Source organism: Mesocricetus auratus, unplaced genomic scaffold (assembly GCF_017639785.1).
Source record: "Mesocricetus auratus isolate SY011 unplaced genomic scaffold, BCM_Maur_2.0 Super-Scaffold_100006, whole genome shotgun sequence".
In the NCBI taxonomy this organism is placed as follows: Eukaryota; Metazoa; Chordata; class Mammalia; order Rodentia; family Cricetidae; genus Mesocricetus; species Mesocricetus auratus.
Window position 1 is genome coordinate 103,147,478 of NW_024429190.1, and position 21,402 is coordinate 103,168,879.

Below are 21,402 nucleotides of genomic sequence, written 5' to 3' on the forward strand. Positions count from 1 at the left end.
AAATGGAGCCTTGATCCATTGGTACCTATTCGAGACAAACTCTGAAGCATCAGAAAAGGACTGACTCCTCATCCAGGCAGCTCCTCATCCAGGCAGCGGGCAAAGGGAACGTGCTTAGAGAAGTTTGTAGGCTTGTCGTTTCCACAAGTTAACATCCTCAAGGAGCACTCATTCTTTGAACTACCCTGTCCTTATTTCTTGCCTGTAAAAATGAGGAGGTTTGTGTGTGTGTGTGTGTGTGTGTGTGTGTGTGTGTGTGTGTGTGTGTGTGTGTACATATGCGCTTGTATGTGTGGATCTTTGCCTCCCAATCCAAAGCTCGGCTATTTGCTCTTGAGAGTGTCGGTCAGAATGACTCTCTCCTGGTCTCTTGTGGCTCTCTCCCTCAGAGATTCCTATGCCCAGCCTGCCTCTAGGGCAACACAAATCTCTCTCTCCACAAGAGCCAGGGCTTCCCTCTGTAGCATTTTTCCAGTGCTTCACAGAAGCCCACCTTGGCCATTACCCCCTGTCCCCACATGAGGGTCTGCTCTCCAGAAGAAGAGAAACATGGTCAATGCCATCCTTGAGGTATGACAAGGCTGCAGTTAGACTTTTACTGGTCTGACATGCTATGGGTTCTGTAGAAGAGGAATGGTGGAGGTGTGATAGTTGGGTTGGTAAACCTAAAAGTTGCCTGAGGGAAAATGACATAGTATCATAGAAGTCTGTTATAAGCATTTTTGTAGAAGGCTCAAAATTTAAGAGGACCTTCAATCACATTTCCTAAGATTTTCCTCCAACACATCTTCATTGTATTCCACATGGATCAATCATTCTTGGAACAGTTAGGATATAGCAATCCACACAGATCAGCCCCCTCTTGTGAGGCTTACAACTCTACTGAAGACAAATTATCCTAAAAGATACCCCAGTGATGCTTCAATCCATCATAGCACATGAGAACAGAGAAATAAGACGTGGATTCAATTTTTCTTGAGACCTCACTGAAAACCATATTCTTTCTGTGGTGCCAACAGAGACATCGAGCACACACAAGATCTGCTGTAGCCAGGGGAAAACAAAGCCAATCTGATGGATTCAGGAGTAGCAGGCAGCTGAATAAAGTATGATTATTTTACCATCACGACTGCAACAGCCACAGTGAATACATGCCACATTCAATGAGATCCCAAGAATTAAGGGTAGAACTATGAACAACCGCAACATCAGAGACAGGGTATTCCCAGGTCCCTCATGCTCCTGCCTAGAAGGCAGCCCTACCTCCTTGTTGGTCCTGTCCGCTTGCACCAGGGTTCCGTTCAGACAAGGTTCCACGTAGTGAAGCTCCTCGTTATACTGCAGAGGGTAGAAACAACCAATGAATGAAGATCCCAAAGTCAAAGGCCACACTGTCACACAGGAAGTCAGCACAATCACGGGCTCCCTTCACGCAGACAATCGCAATCAAATGCTAAAGACAAACCTGCTTGAGAGAGACCTAAAGAGCCCATGCTGGGGTACAGCATGGTGCCTCAGCTAACCGCTCATCAGATGATGGAGGAGACAGACAGGGTAGTCCAGGTCTAGCTCCAGCCTCAGCTTCATAGAACCTAGAGATACCCACGTTGGTCACATACATGAGGGGACATAGACATAATGGAGTGAAGGAGTAGCCTTGATATTCTCAGTTGCCCTGGAATGATGTGGGGGGGGGAGGGGTTTCTTCTGGAGATACTCCTTGTATTTAGTGGGACATGTATATCCTCTACAACACTTTGGGTCCCCGACAATCCAGGATATGACCCTTCCAAGGGCTTTGATCGGTTCTGGCTGACCACTCAAGTATCTTCACTCTTTAGCCCACAATAAAGGCACGTTCTTGTTAGCCTATATTCTCTGTTGCTCGTATGTCTCATCTTTTCCTTCTGACCCTCCACCACTGAGAACTATGCCAGGAGGTCCAATGCCTGACTTCTGATTTCCCTGGCTGACCTGGGCTCACCCTCTGGGTTGGTTCAGTCCCATACCCTCGGGGAAGGGACCTCAGGTGCAAGAGGGGCATTTCTCAAGCCTCTTTCCTGTGTATTCCACATCACGAGCAGCTGCCTTCACCAGGAGCACCCAGCTCACAGGAAAGCCCCGCCCTCAGTTGCTCTACCTGATCCACCTGATACTGCGATTGGCTGAGACCAGTTGTACAGTGGACATATTGTTGCCCTGTACTGCTAAGACCACAGTAGGTGCTACAATTCATTTATTCAGTGAAAGTGCCATGGCATTTCCAATTTAGCAGCCAGATAAACCCAGAGCTCCCAAGGGAAGACTAGAAGCATCTCTCACATCCACTCTGGAACAACACCTGGCTGTGGGTTTGACTGTGATCAGTAAGCAACATGGGAAGGGCCAAGCCAAGCCCACAGAGAATGAAACAAAGGATGAGCTTGGGGCACTCGCTCTGGATACCTGCAGGGATACTCCTGCACCTGCTACAAATACATGTGGATGCAACAGCAGAACACCCCGAGAAGCTGCCTAAGGGGTGGACCAGGGCGGTGCTGCTCTGGGCAGCTAGTTGCTATGCAGTCCTCCCTTTATCTAAATTCAAGGTCAGCTTCTTTTGTGGTTTGGCTCAGCCTCAAGTACTTCTAGTAGCTCACCCTTTGTAGACAGGGAAACTGGGGAGAACAAGCTGCAGAAGACATCAGTAACTCAGACCCTCTTAAGGGTCCCAATTTGGTTCTTGCTTCCTAAAATAATGTTTATAGTGTGTGTGTGTGTGTGTGTGTGTGTGTGTGTGTGTGCGCGCGCACACATGCATGTCACAGTCATATGTAGAGATCAGACAAACTTGCATGTTGGTCCAGACTTTTTAAAGTCCAGATTGAGATCCTGTCATTCACCACTGCACACCCCACTTTAGTCTGTAGAGGAATCTGTGGAGAGCTGTCTCTGGCATCCATCTTTCCATAGGAGCACTGGAAAAACGGAAGTGTGCTGCCACACCTGGCTTTATGTGGATTCTGGGAATTTTTGAACTCAGGTCCCGGGGCTTGCAGGACAAGCATGTTACCAACTGAGCCATCTCCTCAGCCTTGTTCTTGCTCTTATCCCTCCATTTTCCTGATAACTTAAAAAAAAGTTTAACCAATACTCTTCCTGACACACACACTTTCAAAGGCAACTCCTATGGTTGTAGAATACAAGATCATTGTTAGGAGAGATGGCACCAAGTCCTGGGCTGCTATGTATACCGTGGGGCTAGACCTCACAGATCCCACATCCTTATACCCACTGCTCCATGGTAACCATCAAAGCGGACCTGTGGAGATGTAGGGAGGTGACATATCTCAATGTACACACTTTGCTAACACAGAGACTAGCAGATGCTGGGGGGAGAGGGCTGTAAGGAGGGCCTTAAAAGCAAAGAAGACCAGAAAAGTCTTCCCTCATCAGGGAGGTACATGTGCAGTAATCAGAACCAGGGTCACTGTCGCTGCACACACTGTATGCGCAGTAGAGGAATCCACTCTTCTGAACCCCAGCCAGCTCGTTAGTGGCATCATCCAAGCTTGCAGTTTCCTAATTTCCCCTGACGACGTCAGGACTGAGCTGGGAGCAGCAATCTGGTCTGTGTCACTGAGCCTCGGAGTGGAGGTGGCCGTGTGCAGAGAGGAGTGCTACAAGCTGAATCAAGAACTCCCACTGGTCACACAAAGCTCATCAAAGGGTGCCCTGCACATGGACGTGTTTCTTCAGCCCCAGCGGGTCCCCCATTTGCCCGCCTTTCAGCTGGTACATGTTTACAGACGCCCCCCGGATGTCTCTGCTGCTTTTATTGTGTACATGTGTATTTGTGAGGGATGTATATGGATACGTTCTTGTGGATGGGTCTCTGTGTGTGTGTGTGTGTGTGTGTGTGTGTGTGTGTGTGTGTGTGCGCACGTGCGTGCATGCATGCAGAGGCCAGAGGTCAACATTAGGTATCTTCCTCTGTCACTCTTCACTTCACTTATTAGAACTTGGAGATGATTGACTGGCTAGACTGGCTGACCAATGAACTCTAGGGACCTGCCTGTCTCCCTCCCTCTAGTAGCATGGGGGTTACAGACACTCGAAAGCTGGGTGCCTAGGTCTCACATCTTGGTGAACTGAAATCAGGTCCTTATATGTGAGCAGCAGCTGTTTCCCCAACTTCAGGATTCCCTCCTGGATTTCTGTTTTCTGGATCAATGGTGTTAGATGGTTATATCAGTGTATAACTGAAGACATGGTCACTGTTAGCCTTAGGGCACAATAGCCTATGAGTAACTCTCATTCCTACTTGGCCAAGCTGATCCCAGTATCCCAAGGTGAAAGAAGATGCCACCATTCGCCCCATAGGTGCAATTTATTCTGTACTCTGGTCCCAGCTCCTCCTATAACCAGGACTCCATCCTAGAGGCCTTCAACCATGCCCTCCCACTGAAGTACCGAGTCCTTCCTAGCAGATGCTACGGGAGTTCTCTTGGTAGGACAGAAGAGCCTGAGGGGCCCCGAAGAGGTCTAGGCCAGCAAGCCAGCCAGCCACATACTGAGAGAATGGGCAAAGAGCTACGACTACTGTAAGAGCTGTCACGTGATCCACTGGCCTCAGTCACTGGGAGCTTTCTCCTCCCTTCCTATTTCCTTGTGGCTTGCTCTTTGGGCTTACACAAATAGTCCCTGGTTTCTCCACACATAAGCTGGGCCACTTGGACCAAGGCTTTGTAGCTCCATGAACAGGGTCTGGGTTGGAGAAACCTGGAGTCCCTACTGTTGGGAGATGTCAGTCTGCAAATATGTGTCTTATTGGTTTGAAAAAGCACTGTTGGCCAATAGGGAAACAAGACAGGTGGGACTAGGAGTCTAGGAGGAGTCTGGGAATTGTAGTGAGGAGAGCTCTCACTGTGTGATCTCCCAGGAGCAAGGGGCACTCAGGAGTGCATCCTCAAAAAAGATGAGTTCTCATAAAACATATATAATTAGCAATTACGGGTTAATGATCAAGTCAGAGCTAGCCGATAAGAAACTGAGCAAATGGCCAACAGCTTCATAATTGATATAGCATCCTGTGTTAAATTTGGGGGCTGGAAGAAGCAACAGGAACCAGGCGGCGGGCGGGAAGACTGCATGTTACACCCTACCCCTGCCAGAGGATGATGAATGAGCAACTCCAGGTCCTGGCACGAAGGAACAAGAGGCAGGCCGCCAAATGTGCACACTCAGTGTTCAGAAGAGGCAGGATGTTGGCATGGGTATGCAGTGTGCAGTGATACCCGTGGACATGGGGTAGGGAAAGGGGGGAAGCCGGTGGTGGGACAGGGACGCTCTTGGGAGCCGGGGCCACAGCCTCTCGGCTTCCTCTGAAGAACACTGCATATGCGTTTGTGGGAGACCAAGTGCCACCCCACTGGGTGCAAATGACCAACTAAATGCCCAAGACGGAAACCCGGGGTCCTACCTCCTACTCCACACCACACTCTTAGCTCTCCCAGGGACCCAGGTCTGTAGCGAACTAGGAGAAAAGGTATTTCTAGATCCCTCCCGGGAAGGTGTCTGCCACAGAAGTCTTCACCCTCCCATTTGCTTACTGAATGCCAACCAGCAGCCTACTACGTGCCAGGCACGTGAATGCTGGCTTAGTCTGCTCATGACCATTACCACTGGGTGATCATAAACAGCTTTTCTTGCCTCCTCCTCATAAAAGAACACGCTCACATCTCTGCTTTTCTTGTGCTTATCTCTCACATTGAAAGGGTCCTTCCAAACTCAAAAATTGGCCACCGTGGTCTTCATTAGGCTACATCTTAACACTCCTCTCTCTCTCTGTCTTGCTGAGTGACTACGTCCCTTTCTCAGTCGACCACCAAATGCATGGCTAGGCACGCAAGCACATTACCACCATGGGCCCAGTCTCTGTAATCACTTCCCAACTCCTTCATAGGCAGAGTACAGTTCCCAGAAAGAAGCCTGTCGGGAAAGTCGAGCTTTAACTACCTCTCAGTCTCTGAATGGCCAGAGCGCTCGTGGGGAGAATCTGAGAACGAGGAGGCAGCCACATAGTAGGAGTCACATCCTCGGTCTCAGCGTGTGCACGCCACGCCTGAGGGCTGGCCAGCAGCCAGTGTTCCTGACTTGATGGAGGAGAACAATACAGCTTTCAGACTTAGTGGGACAGACTATCAGTTGCCTACACTCTGGGTTGAGGGAAGACTCAGTAAGTGAGGAGAGGCTTCCAGGAAGGTGTCTCCACATCTCCCTGTGAAGCTGAGACTCCACATGATGTCATGGACATAGCTGACTGGATTTGTGTGATATGGCTTGACTCTCTCAATGCACTCCAACTCCTCCTCCCAGCAACATTCTGGCCCAGCTTCCCCCATGCCCTCACCCATCCTAATAAGCTCCAGACACAGTCAATTCTCCCCTGGGGTGTGTGTGGGGAGGGATATGGGGGGTGTTTCGCAACCTGAAAATGTTGCTTGCCTTCTCAGGAAATCTCTTCTTCCTTCCATCCTTGACCCAACCTGTAGCTTACACCTAATGTCTACATCGCTTCAAATATCTGCCCGGTCATCACCTTCTAAGACGCTGCCACCGAGTCGTCTCCCATGGCTTGCACGTTCTGTCTTTTTCCCTGCCTGTCTCCCTCCCCCAGGGTGCTGGCCTCACTGTCCCACGAGCCCTTGCTCCTGGGCTTCTCCATCTGGCAGTCACACACAGTCTCAGGGGAGATGAGGCAGGTGGCTGTCATGTACAGCAGTGTGGCACCTAACACCGAGCACACAGCCATGTTTATCAGACCTACGGCTGATCACAGTAACGAGAGGGTAAAGAAGTCAAAACGCAGGGAAACTCACCAGTGACACAGGCTGAGGGTAAACTGAAGTATAAAACTGAAGAAAAAAAGAATGTCTATCCATTCCCATGCAACAGATTGATAGACAAACAATGAATAAGCAGGTATGTCCTTAGAGACTCTGGAATTCAATCCACCATCCATGCTATTAAAGTGCTGGCTCGCTCATGGAAGCAACGGAGGAAGGGCCCATTGCTCCACTTCAGGAAGCAGATGCAAAGGAGACTCAGTTAAATACACTGACAGTTTTGCTGCTTTATTTTTTAATCCAATGACCTCCAGGGTAAAAATGTAGGAAGTATGGAAGGAAGCAGAGAAACCCAGAATATTTCCACCAGCACACGGTACCCCAGGATCTTCTGGCTTACAAAAGTGTCTTCTGAAATTAGAAACACAACTGGCTGTAACTGGCAGTACAGCTCCAATGAGCAAGGATTTCAGACACTACCCCGTGCCTTGGTATAACCATGGCTGCGCTCTGGAGAGCAGGGCCACCGCAGGCAGGGTGCTGGAGAATTGGTTCTCAGAAAAAAAAAAGACACTGAGAATTAAGAACAGAGTACGCATCAGGATTGGACACTGAGAATTAAGAACAGAGTACGCATCAGGATTAGACACTGAGAATTAAAAACAGAGTACGCATCAGGATTTTCTAGGATGAACGAGCAAATGATTCTCTCCTCTCCTCCATACCATTTTGCACACTCCTGGCCTGCAGGAGGCCTTTAAATTGATTTCACAATACCAACCTGGTGAATGTGGTGTTTTTAATGCCTGGCCTAGGCTTCTGTAAAATCATTTCTCAACTTCCAGTAGCAGATGGAATTAGCATCATCATTTTTATGATAATGTTGTTCATTTAATGCATGGCTTGGGGAGAGACTTCAAAGTGAATGAGAAAAAGAATATGCTCTCTCCGTGTCATAATTTAACCTCAAATTTTAATTCTAACTGCACAAACACCTCCCTATTTCACCTGTCCTTTACAAATTCCATCAGTTAACTCATTAGCCCTAGATAGATTTTTCAATATCCTGCCCATCAAAGATAAAACAATGTTTATTTATCCTTTCATGTTTATCCTCTGGAAAGACCCACATCGTGAGATTTTTCAATATAATACATAAGTTACACTTGACAATGAATTTAATGAAAGATAAATTCAGATGGCCATGAAACATCTTTCCTATTATTTAAATATCCCCCTGTCTTCCTGCATCATGGCACTGATAAATTAGGTTTGCCTAAACAAAGCCCTACAGTGCATGAAGACTTGCAGCACTGGAAATAAGGGGTGTATTTTTTGACTTCCTCTCTCTAAGATGTCTCATCTTACATCCACCTGACAAGCAAAGGAAGGCTGGCCATACGGCAAAGGCCGCAAAGGGGACGTCCTCTTGGGCAGCAGGGCTCTGCAAGAACAAACCACTCACACATGCGGGGCATTTCGCATAGATGTGCAAAACCTTCACGTGTGCACTTGCAACCACTAGTTCCTGCGGTGCCCTCAAGCAAGCAGCAATTTTAAAAAGACTTGGGGAAAACCACACCATATCATAAAGACACGTGAGCAAGATGGGAGCTGGAGGAAATACTGCAGGGAAAAAAGAGTCTGTAAAGCAAAACTGGAGTGATACACCAAGTACCAGGAGACACAACTCAGGGGGATGCAGGTGACAGACAGTTAGCCACCTCTGAGTGTACCATAGCCGGGGCCCTCCAACTGCCAGCAAGCATGCAAACCTACACCCTGGATTCCCGTGGTAGGGCTGCGGCAGTACTTTCTGGTGTAGCAATTTCATGTGTCAATACTATTCAATCAAACGCCCACGCAACCTCATAAACACTCACACATCATCCTCAGTGTGTTCCAGGTCATGGCGAGCTTATCCCACTGGGACACTCTAAAAATAGATGAGAGGGCCTCACAGCACAATAGCAACGGAAGTCTTTAGCCAACAAGGCTTGGGTAAACATCTAAAGTCAACCACGTGTGGCAAATACATTTGAATTACTAGGTATTCTCTAGGATGTGATCCTGTCTGTAGAAACGTTATGTGGGCTTGGGTCAGTAGGGTGGCTCCGTGTGTAAAGACACTTTCTGCTGAGCCTGAGGACTGAGTTCGTTCCTAGAATCCACATGCTAGAAAGAGAGGAGAGAGAATCTGCCCCCTGACATCCAAAGACACTCACATACTAAAATAGAATACAATTGTTAAGTATGTGGATGCATGCATAGAAAAAAATTGAAATAAATATCAAATGGAAGAATGAAAAATCTGAATTGTCCAAAAAGATTTACAGGTCTTATTCATTCAAAAACAATTACCATAGAAAAGTTGGAGTTAATTCATTGCTTTCTGATGTGAATTTACTACTGTGTCAGATCCGTTCATTCACACATTAGTGGAAAGGAGATCGTGACTGTATCATAAGGGTTCAAGTAAAAATAACCAGAGTTCCTAGTCCTCACAATAACTCTGCAGATAGTCTGAATTCATGCTGGAAACTAATGGGGGATGCAAGGTGATGGTTAATGTAACTGCCAGTGGACTTTATTCTGCAAGGGGGTGATTTAAGGTAAAGAAAAATATTTTCCTCCAACTATCCCATAAAAGCTGGCTGCCTCCTTTTAATTATCTTAATCACCCTCTCTTCATTACTGCATTGACGGTGTATGTCTTAATGAACTTACGTAGATTATTTCATGTGATTGGTCGTGTTAACTGAACAGTAAATTCTGACAGATAAAGGATGTAGGATGTAATTAGCTAGCTCCCCTTCTTCTGTGAATTTCTGATACTTCTCTGAGACATAATTAAAGATTAATAGGAAAGATAGTCTTGAATTTGCCGCTACTTATCTGTAAATGCTCCGAGATACGCGAGGATCCCAGCACATTTACACAGCCACATGGAGGCTGGCAACTAGGGGAAATCCCGATTAGAAAGCACTCTTGATCTGAAAGCCTCCTTGCAGAGGCCGAGGCCCTGAACTCAGTGCCTTCGTGGTGAGATGCTTCTGTCTTCACATGCAAAGGGCTGAGACAAAAGGCCAACATAGTGAGCTACCGAGGATCTACCGGTGTGGGCTTCACTCTTAGAAACCAGGCGCCCTCATCCTCCCTGGTGCCGCGACCTTTAATACAGTTCCTCACGCTGTGCTGACCCCCAACCACACAGTTATCTCCGTTGCTACTTCATAACTAATTTTGCAACTGTTATGAATCCTGATGTAAATATCTGTGTTTTCCTGATGGTCTCACACAGCACCTGTAAAAGGGTCCATTGAACTCCCAAAGGAGTCGAGACCCACAGGTTGAGGACCACTGCTAGAGAGATTCAGCCCGCAGATATTTAAACTCCTACTGTTTGTCAGGCATTGTCCCAGGGACTGGGCATACACCATGAACAAGCTCTACCCTCCAGTTAGGTAATGGCTTCTCTCTTTTCCAATTGCTCTTTGGGGCTTTAAAATTGGTACTAAACTTTAAATTGGTATTAGACTTACTTATTTGGCAGATGCCATGTGTGTGCTCATGAGTGGTGTTGTGTTGTGTTCTTAGTTTATGGGTCCTGGGGATTGACCTGTGGCTTGGTGGCGGGCACTTCTACTCTCTGAACCATCTTGCTGCCACACCCCAACGGCCTTTTAAGACCTGCAGCTGTCGGTTCCTTTGCCTTGTGGTTATGCTTTTTAGTCTGGAGGCGTTGTCAGAAACATGGCGGAAGAGTACTCAGACAACATCCTTGCCACGTAAACACTTGCACCTTGACCTACAGAACACAAGCTGGTGACCCGTTTCTACAGACACTGCTCTGACACAGGACTCGACACCACACTCTGCCCAACTGCAGTGTGGGAAGGAGCGCTGTCCGAACTCCAGTGCCCAGGCTCCGTGCTTCCTTCCACACAGCCTCCACTGTCACCTGCTACAGAACCGAGGGTGCCCCAAGCAGACACGCCTGCCAAAGCACACCTGTGCACCACTATAGGGGGGCAAAGTTCCTTGTGACTGCAAATCTTTGAAAGAGAGGGAGGTTTCTGAAATGGGAGGGACATAGGGACACGATGATAACCACATTGAAGAGTGACAGAGAGCAAAAGGAATTACAGACTGCAATGCAATAGATGTCTCTCTTGCAAGTCCATGTCCCTGCCCCATGTTTCCACCAGACAGTCTCGGGACCCCTGATGCTTCACTGACACTTGAATCTCAGCTCCTCTCTGAGAGAGTATGCCCCAGGCAGGGCCTGCATCCGGGAGAGCTGAAGAGAGAAGACGCTTATTTATGAAGAGCAGACTACGCCCCGTCTTTCAGCACATCTCATCTTCCTGCTCTTACCATCATGGACATGGGGTTGACCTGGCTTAAAGTTCTTTAACACGTGAGACATTCAGGCAGCCCACGGGACAGCTCTGCTGCCTTTCTTACCCAACATTCCAAAAAGGGGCTGGAGAGGTCGTTCACCAGCCCCAAAGAGGAGGCAATGGGTCCCACAGCATTCGCAGTCCCCGGAAGACCCGGGTTCAGTGACTCACATGGGGGCACAGCTCACCTTCATCCTCTGGTCCCCAGATTCATCCTCCGGTCCCCAGACCCTACAAGCCCAACATCAGCAACGCAAATGCCCCAAAGTGAAGGGAAGCGCGGAGCAGGGGCACTCACTGTGATGATGTTGAAGAAGTCGTCGTCGCCCAGGGTGTCCAGAATCGAGGAGACCGTCTGCTTGGCGATGGTCAGGCGGAGTCCTTTCATGCTGCCGCTGACGTCCACTAAGATGACGACATCTTTCGGAGAAGTTGCTGCCTGGATGTACCTAAAGGGAGGGGGAGATTAAATGAACACGCACTCTGGCCTCTCTACGTTTCCTCTCAAAAATTGACCAAGAGGTTTAAGCACTGCCTACCATTTTCTGTTCCTGCAGTCAAAGGCGATGACGCCATTCTCATCTGGTTCCCATTTAATCCCTAGAAGGAAAAAACGGGGTTTATGAGAAGCCCTGCGACTTCAAATGGTTATTTGCGGTACTTCAAGGCTGCTCTGCTTTGCTGACCAGATAGATGGGGTGGGGAAAAAAGTCATGACCAGGAGCTCCTCGCCGGCTATGCATCCAGCTCTGGAAAGCAGCCTCAGGTGGTAGCCCCACCGTAAACAGTAAACAGGGCCTCAGCCCTTCTTCCCGCTTCAGAAGGCTACCGTGGGTGGAGACAAGATGCTGTCCATGGGCAGAGGGTGTGACTCCAGCTCCTTTCACAGCTTCGGAGAGAGACAGCCAAGACCATGTCTCATAGCCCTGCAAGGTGCTGAAGCTGCTGGCATCATCCAAAGGTCTCTCTAGGCAGTGTCTGGCCCTGGCCCCAGACCCCGGTGAGGTTATGTCTACAGCATGGGCTGGGGAGAAACCATGAGGTCTGATGGTCCCACCTCAGAATTGTTTCCTCCCTGCTCCTGTTTTAAAACTCAGACATTTGGCATGCCTTTCCATGCTGAAATGAAACAACCCTAATTACTCTGCAAAATAAAGATTGAATCCAGGTCTTGAAGGCAACGCAGTTTTTCCCATATATAAATCTGATCAAGCATCCTTAGTCTCCTGGTTTGAAAGCCAGCAAGGATACAACCAAGGGTGGCATTCTCCTCATAAATCTGACTATTTTAAGAGTGATCTTTTTGTTTCGGGGCCAGTAAGGTGACTTAGCAGGTAAAGGTATCCTGCAAAGCTTGACAATGTGAGTTTAATTCACCAGACCCACAAGACATCAGGAGACAAGCAATCGGGGCAAGCTGTCCTCCGACTTACACACACTGTGACATGTGTACACACGTGTCCCTGCATACATAGACCCACATTTGCATACATGTGCAACGCATAAATAAATCTATTGATTTTCATTCATTTGAAAACAAAGGAATTACTGCTTTAAAACATGGTAGGATATCATCGTTCTTGGCCAGCCATGCTGCTCATGGCTAGAGCTTTTGAAGAAAAACCAAAAAGCAGAAAAGTTATTACCATGGCTGAAATTCCTGATTCGGAGTATAGCACTGATGGCTTCCTTTTCTTTTTCAACCCACAATGGCCAGCATTCCTGATCATGCCATGGTTAGTAACTGGCTGGGGGTAAGAGAACGTCACCAAACTACTACACATACACCCTGGAGTTGTCACTGTGTGTCCCACAGTGACACCGTGCTCTGCCCTCCTGGTACCTGAGCTGCCTTCTTACTGTAAAGGGTGCAATAAGGGGCCACAATGTGATTTATTCCAAACTCATCTGACACCCTGTCTTGTGGAAAGTCAAGCATGGTTAGAATGGCACAATCCTTTTTTTATTTTTATTTTTAATCAATGCGCTGGCCCAGTCGAGGGGCTCAGTAGATGCTCCTTATATTCACAGGGTGTGTTGTCGGTGCCTGTGCACGTCTCTAGACACTGTGGTCATCCACCATCACTCTGTGGCTCTGCGAGTCTGCTTCAGATGATGTCCTTACTGCTGTGCACTCTCCCAAAGCTTCTAAGAAGGGACTGGAGGTGGATTTGAAATGGGAGCGCTGTGCTGGGCTGCGTGTGGGCTTGTAACTCTCCATGTCCCTGTAGGCTCTGCCGACAGTGCTATTTTTCCAAAAGTCCCTATGAGATCAATCTGCTGGAAGACTGGCGAGGAATACGATACCAGCACAAAAATAGACCCAGAACAGGACGATCCTGTGCGGGTCATCCTGACACAAACTAGAATGACCCAAGAAGGGGTCTCAGTGGAGAGACAGCACACAGACAGAAAGAAATCACAAGGGCCCACCAGGTCAGGGCATGCAGATGCTTGGGGGTGATTAGTGGGTAAAAGGCCTACTGAGCTTCAATGCTGCGTTACTGTGTCAGGGATGCTGGAACTAAGTACAGCCTGAGAGGTGGCTTAGGAGCCCTGAATTCTAGACACCCACAATTAGACTCACTTTTATCCCAACTATTGGATCACATGCTCCCCACACCCCCACAATCCTCACTGAGAAATCCTGCTAGGTGGAGGCCAGTGGTCCTCACTTTAAGGCGATCATGTGCCAGAGAAACAAGGGTGTTGCCAGGTGCCGGAAGCCACCAGATCTCGAAAACAACACAGCCTATACACGAGTTTCTTTCTGAAACTTCATTTCACTGGGTCTCTGCTGCTTGCAACCCAAAGTTCCAATAAAGGCATTTTCCACGAGCAGAGCTTTTCAAGGTCAGACTGGGGAACTTGACCTCTGCTACCTGGTTTGCCCTCTGAGTCGAAAGCCCTCACTCCAGGCTTGTAATAAACCTCGACCCTTGAAACACTTGTGAGAATGAAGGCAAGCTCATCCCAAATAAGGTCGGGTACACTGGCACCAATTGTTGCTTTTACAACATGGTGAAAACGAACAGAAGCATCCTAATATGGGAAAATATCCAAGTAAAAATACCCTCATCACGCGTCCCTTCGCTGTACGAGCAGGAGGCAAGAGTGCTGTCTTGAACCAGTTCCATAGCCAGTGGTCACACGATATCATCCAGGGCAACTAACTATCTCCAGAAGACTGTTCCCATGTACTAATTAATGCAGAAAAGACGTACATTCTGTGGAGTGAAAATCCTGCCGAGAATCCCATGAAGGAACTGCAAGCATTTTGACTGAAGTGGTCTGACCAGCAGAAGCTCATCTATTAATACATCTCCCAATTACACAAGCCCTTTATGGTGACTCCCTGGCTCCCTTTGCTTTCCAACATCCTTGCAACTACACCTCAAGGACCCTTTGCTGGTGGAGACAACTGGTGATTTGTGGCTTCTACTTGTCCACCCTCAACCCAATGCCACGTGGTCAGATGGCCAGCTATCCGGTTGACTGTTAGGTGGGGGTGGCTTGCCCTGTATGTCCCAGCCTTTACAATGTGTACCAAGGTTGCTCCATCCAGCACATCAAGGCATACTGCAGTGTGGTGACATTGAAACTTTAATGGTCCACTGTTTATTATAACATTATCTGTAATGGGATGCTTATTGCTTAAATGGCTGTGAGCTCCCCGAGGAAGCGTGTGTACTCTGCTGCACAGGGCCCTTGGGAACAACTGAATAATCTGGTGAGGCAGATGCCCCGGCAGGCAGGTCTCAGGCCACAGATGCCGCGTGCAGAGCAAACAGCTCCTCGAGGCTGATGGTGTCTGTGCAGCAGCATCGGAAGACATCAGGTGCCTAGTCATACTTAATGAAAACATAAAAGCCTCCGTTTAATTGCTCCGAGACTGTGCAGTGTGTGTGTGTGTGTGTGTGTGTGTGTGTGTGTGTGTGTGTGTGTTTCCCCCTTCTTTTAGGCTGAGCTTGTTAATTTCTACAGCTGTGATGCTGGAACAATTGCAGCCTCCAGTCCTGCTTTCACAACTTGTAAGCAAAATTAAAACTTCCCTTTTTAATTAAAATTTAAGCCAAGCTAGAATTTAAATCCTACTGCAAAGCAAAGACCCGGGAAGGCTCCAGAAGGACACCTGTTCTATGGGCACGATAGATGCATAGTGAGAACAGAGTGACGGGGGAGGAGTTGCCAGGGCCTCTCCAGAGGGCTGTCTCCATCTGCCATGCTTTGGCTCTTTCAACCTCTGACTCTGAGGAGTCAGCCACCTCTGGAGTCAGGGAACCCAAGTTCACATTCTGCATTTCTTACACCTTTTGGTCAGAATTTAATTTTTCCCCAAATAGTCCACTTGGCAACAATGATCATAACAGCAACAACAGCGGAAGTAATAGTAAGAGTTGACCAAGTTCTAGTGTGGTACATCTCAGAGCCCAGTTCTTTGCTCGCTTGGTTGCTCTATGAATTAATTTACGGAGAAAGATGCTGAAGCCACACACACTTTCTGTTATCAATGCAGTGTGTGTGTGTGAGTGTATGTGTGCATGCATGTGTGAGTGGGTGCACACATGTGAGTATACGTGTGCACACGCACACATGTGTGTAGGAGTAAACCCCACAGAGCTATCCGCCCATGAGGGTGGGGACATGTAAACTGACACAGGTAGATATAAAAGGAAGTGAAAGAAAAAGGAACCTCCCTTTTCTCCTGGAAGCCAGCCACGCTTCTAACTCCTGGTTTGTGCAACTCTCTCTCTCTCTCTCTCTCTCTCTCTCTCTCTCTGGTTAATAAATATATTGTTTTCCTATAGCATTGACTATCATGTGAGTGTGTGCACGCACGCACACAGGCATCTTCTTTTTGCTTCTGTTCCATACACTGACAACAGGATCCGACCCTTCATTTTCTTCTAAGGGAAAGGAGAAGAGCACTCAGCAGGAATCTGAAGAGAATCACAGCACCATTCACTGAAGCCAGGGCCGTCAACTGAGGCTCACTCACCTGGGTACTGCCTGAAAAAGCCCTTTGCGCTTCCAAAGTACTGCCAGATGAGAGATGGGTCCCGGTCAAAGTTATCAACAAAAACTTTGTTTAGGGATTCAGACCAATAAACTCCATTCACAATTGCAGGATCTGAAAATAGAAGGAGGAGAGCAATGTTAGGAAGCAGAGGGAGCCGGAGCACAGGTACCGCACATCCGGCTCGCCCACAACAGGGTGGATCTGTACACTGAGACCCGGAGACTCTGGACACTTGGGACGGTGCTCCCATTCAGCGCTCTGATCCTCCCGGGAGTCTCCAGATGGCAATGTACTCACACTGCAGAGTCTTGTATTAGCAATACTTGATTTGACAGAGGGCATGGTTTCTCAGAGAGCATGGAGGCGCTCTTAGCATTACCTTTCCAGTTTCTAGAACTCAGCATTCAAAGGAAAAGAATGTGTTTTCTCTTATGGTAATCACCTCAGCCAATATGGCCCTACTCCCGTTGGGATTACATCGCACAAACTCGTCCCTTCTGCTAAGTGGAGTGTGAGGCCTGTAACGGGAAGAAGCCACTCTCGCCGTCCATCCTCTGCCCTATGGATACTCACGTGGCTGGATGAAAAAACGGGAGACAAATGAGTAGATAGATGGGTGGACAAATGATGGGTAAAACAAAGGGTGTCCTTCAGAAACCTGATCTGGGCACGATGGTGCCCATGGAACTTAGGAGGGAGAAGCAGCACGGTCACCAATTCAAGACCAACCTGGGGCCTCCCAAACATCCCGAGCTCCATAGCGAGGCTCTTTCGGAAAAAAGACAAATCACCTTTCTGCCCTAGAGTTCCATTAACAAATCTCTTTTCCTCCCCCTTGAAAGTCCAAAGTACTTCTTTGTGTTTTCTATGCATGTTTAAAAGGTGAGAGAAAAGGAAAAGAAAGACATTTTCACCTACTGGATAAGAAGATGGGTTTCCGAGGGTACTTTGTGACTGTCTACCTTTTCCTTATTTCCCTTTACTCCAGAAGACAACGTTCCAAAACGAGGCAACACTCTTAACCCTGGCATGAAGAATAAGGGTAGCAACATAACGAACATGCAGACCAGGAAGAATGGAGGAGAGCTGCTCCCTGCTCCCTTCCCACGGGAAGACAGGGGCTTGCTTTCTTCTGTCTCCCTTAAGATCCCTCTAGGCAGGAACTTGTAGACACTGAACTGCACAGCGATTGGAATTGTGGTAAGAAGAGGGAGGGGACTTTTCCAAAACCGCATCAGTTGCCCAGAGGCAAACCTCTATCTTTTGCTTTCATTACAGGCAAAAGAGTGATCATAAAGTCCACACCATTTGAAAGGTTCAGCACATATTCAGGAAACAGCTAATGGTAGAAAGCACCCACAGAGCTGTCCCACAGTTCAGACCCCTCTAAGTACTTGGTTTCTTTACCTCTTTAGGGACCCACCACCCAGCTCCCAAATAAATATATGGAGACTTATTCTTTTTTATGAATGCCTGGCCTTAGCTTGGCATGTTTCTAGTCAGCTTTTCTAATTTAAATTATCCCATTTCTCTTTATCTGTATTTTGCCTCTGGGCTTTCTACCTTCCTTATTCTATCTGTCTTTATTTCCTACTGTGTGGCTGTCTGTGTGACTGTCTGTGTGGTTGTGTGGGTGTCTGTGTGGCCATCTGTGTGGCTGTCTCTGTGGCTATCTGTGTGGATGTCTGTGTGGCTGTCTGTGTGGCCATCTGTGTGGTTATGTGGCTGTCTGTCTGTGTGGCTGTTTGTGTGGTTGTGTGGCTGTCTGTCTGTGTGGCTGTTAAACAAACACAACATAAAAGAATGCAACATATCTTTGCATCATTAAACAAATATTCCATAGCATAAACAAGTGTAATACATCTAAAATAACATTCTACAACATTTCTCCACAGACTCCTGTGGACTTCTGGGTCATAGCAATCCCACAGCAGCGTGCTTATTCCAAGGATTCCTGGTACTGCACAGGTGGGAGGAATAGGGACAGATTTTGATCCCCCTGCTAAGATGGAATATTACATAGAATTGTGAGCTGAAATAAACACCCTTTTCCATTAATTGTTTCCATCAGGGTATTTTATCAGACTAGAAGGGCACACCACCTCTCCTTCATGCCTACCCTCAGCTAGCTGTGCTTCCTCGGTTGGCCACCCTTAGTGTGTTTCCTAGACACCATCTACACTTGGCAACTGCAGGCTGGTGGGCCTGGGGCTTGCCAAACTGTCTCACCTTCATCTTGCTGTACTCCTTCGGATCGTGTAGGCCACTGGGACCCTGACTTTCATCTCAGAAGTACACGCTGTAACTCCTGTAACTATAATCAGCCATATCATACCCTGGGAGTGTAAACATGACCGATTCAGTCTTATACCATAGAATACTTTTGAGAAAGGCTTTATCCTTGCAATCCTGGAGAACAAAGCCATTTATTATTCCTGCCCAAGCTTGATAGTAATTATTGTGACTCACTCCTGACTGCAAAAGCCACTTACATGAGCCCACAAACATGCAAATACAATAATGACTCAAAAAAATCCCCATGGCTTTCACCTCCATTGATGGACTTAATTATATCAAAATCATATAAAGCCTTACAACTGTCAGAAGTAAAAAAAGTCTATTTTACTAGCACATTGTCTCAACAAGTTGTAGAACTCAGGGATTTCCATTTGGTTCATGCTTGCTTTGGGACTGGTTCGGTTGTATAACTATGACTCCTTTTTGGATAGAAAAGGGACGACCATCCTTCCAGGTGGTCCTAGTGTTCCAGGGTTTCCACCCATGAGCACTGTCAGACACAGAAAGGTAATCCCATGGTCTGAAGAACATGATGTCTAGTTTATTTAGACACTTGCTCTGATTCTTCAAGAAAGGGAAGATGTGAATTTCCAAGGCGTAGTGAAGGAAAACAAGGAAATCTGACCTCCTTGAAACAGGGACTGGATTACATGCATTTGTGTGATTCAGTGTTTGAGACAGCACTTCCCTTGGCATGTGAAATCACCACAGTGAGAGTTTGATTCCACAGGCTCCTGTAGCAAGCAGTTTAATAGATGGGAAAGCCTTGAGGAGCTGCCTATCACTACAGTCAGCAAAGAGACAGGCTTGGATACCCGGCATTTGCATAAGACACTTAAATATCTAAGCCAGGACATGCACACACGCACACACACACACACACATACACACACACACTTTGTTTAAAGATGGTTTCTCAACAGAAGTCAATATCTCAAGGGTAAGTCAAGGCTACCCATCTACCCTTCCTCAGATCCCCAGCCCTTTCCACTAGCTGCCATTCTGGGGTTGGACCAGCACTCTAGCCTCATAAGCCTTCTATGGGAGCTGAGATGACCGTCTTGTAGTCATTTCTGAAACTCTCAGCCTCCTTTCTTGCAACAAGCTAAGCATTTCCTTGGTTTTTTTACGTGTCTGTTTCAACATTGGTCTACAGTTCCCATTGCCTCATTTAGGATGGCTTTTATCGTCCCCTCTAATCATCACAGGGGTCTTATACACCATATCTGCCACCCCTTCTAATGAGTAATTCTAGAGCTGGTGGTCCTAACAGCAGAAATTCATTCTTTATGATTCTGGAAGCCAGAAGTTCAAAGTCAAGGGACGATGGGGCCGATTTCCTGGGGAGCCGGTGAGACAGAGCCTTCCCTGTGCCATGCCACTCTCCTAACCTATGCGCCCTGTGGTAGCTCAGCATTCCTTGGCTTGCAGACTTAGCCTGACATGGGCCACCCTTCTGTGACAAGTAACCCCTTCTTTTCCTCCTAAGAACACAAGTAGACATCAAGTCCAGACCTCATGTCCTAATAAGGTAACATCTGGAGGTTAAGGCTCACACAGTGTACAGGCTGGTGGAATGCATACACTGAATATATATAGTCAATGTCATGGCTTTCACATGTTTTTATATGTAGGAGTGTTCTCATATCATGTACATCTGTGCACCAAATATGTGCCTGATGCCTGAGGCAGCCAGAAAAGGGCATTTGGATCCCATGAAACTGGAATTACAGATGGTTGTAAGCTACATGAGTGTTCTTCTGGAAGGACAGTCAACAGTCTTAACCACGGATCCATCTCTCTATATTATTTTTAAGATCTGAGTTTAATAAGCGTAGGACTTTTTGTAGTAAAGCACCTTGAAAGGTCTCATTCTTTATTTCCGCAGCAACAATTCTAATTTTCATGTCAAATTATGTGTGTGACTGTTGTTGATGAGTCCTACCTGTATTGCGCTGGAATACATCTTTAAAAAATGTAGTCTCTGAAATGTGTCTATATATGGTGTGCATGGATATGTGCTTGTGGGTGTACATTTATGTGCAGGTGCGCACATGTGTACCCACGCATGTGAGAGCGAGGGGTTGAAGTTGGGTGTTTTCCTTGATCACTCTCTGCCTCCTTCACCGAGGCAGCATATTTCACTTGAACCCAGAGCTTACCAACTTGACTAGCTCCACTGGCCATCCTGTGCTGAGAATCCTGACTGTAGGCAGGCCACCATGCCCACTCAGCCTTTTCCTGGATGTTGGGGATTTGAACTCTTGTCCTCACACATGCACAGTAAGTGCTTTACCAGCTGAGCCATCCCCTCAGCCCCAGTCTCCTAAATGTCAAGTGTACACATCAAAATCAACATTTTTTTCCATGCAAGAAGCATCTGTTTCCAGACAACAAGGTCATTATTCCCACTGTTCCTGTCTGCCCCACAAACCTTTCTGGGCATGTCTCTATAACAAAGTCCAGCAATATCATCAGTTCTGCCTTCCTGATGAGGCACAGTCAGCCCCAACATGCCAAGAATGGGTGCCAAGGGAGATGCCTGGGGGAGAGTGCTGCCATCTTTACGGTGCATCTGTGTATCTAAAGAGCATCTTCCACGTCCTTGGCTTGTCTTCGTAAAATATCAGACATCATCCCAACGACAAACAGCCTTTCAGTTCCAAGTCTATCGAGTGCTTAGCATAGCAAATGGGCCATGAACGACACATCATAAGTAGGGGCTGATCCTTAGCCTGTCCATTAGGAAATATATAAACACAGCCGCAGGATGGGCTCTCAGCTTTCATCCTTTCCAGACAACACCATTGCGAAGCAGCCCGACCATCTGGAACTCAAACTCTGGAGTGGACTC

General features: G+C 47.4%; 1 protein-coding gene across 1 annotated transcript in view; it reads right to left on the minus strand.

Moving 5' to 3' along the window:
• The window catches only part of Cacna2d3 (calcium voltage-gated channel auxiliary subunit alpha2delta 3), an 812,900-nt gene that overhangs the window by 413,561 nt on the left and 377,937 nt on the right, over window positions 1–21,402 (minus strand). Inside the window, 4 exon segments of the mRNA XM_040747790.1 lie at window positions 1,264–1,338; window positions 11,529–11,679; window positions 11,770–11,830; window positions 16,230–16,361. Coding sequence (XP_040603724.1) covers window positions 1,264–1,338; window positions 11,529–11,679; window positions 11,770–11,830; window positions 16,230–16,361 — 419 coding nt within the window.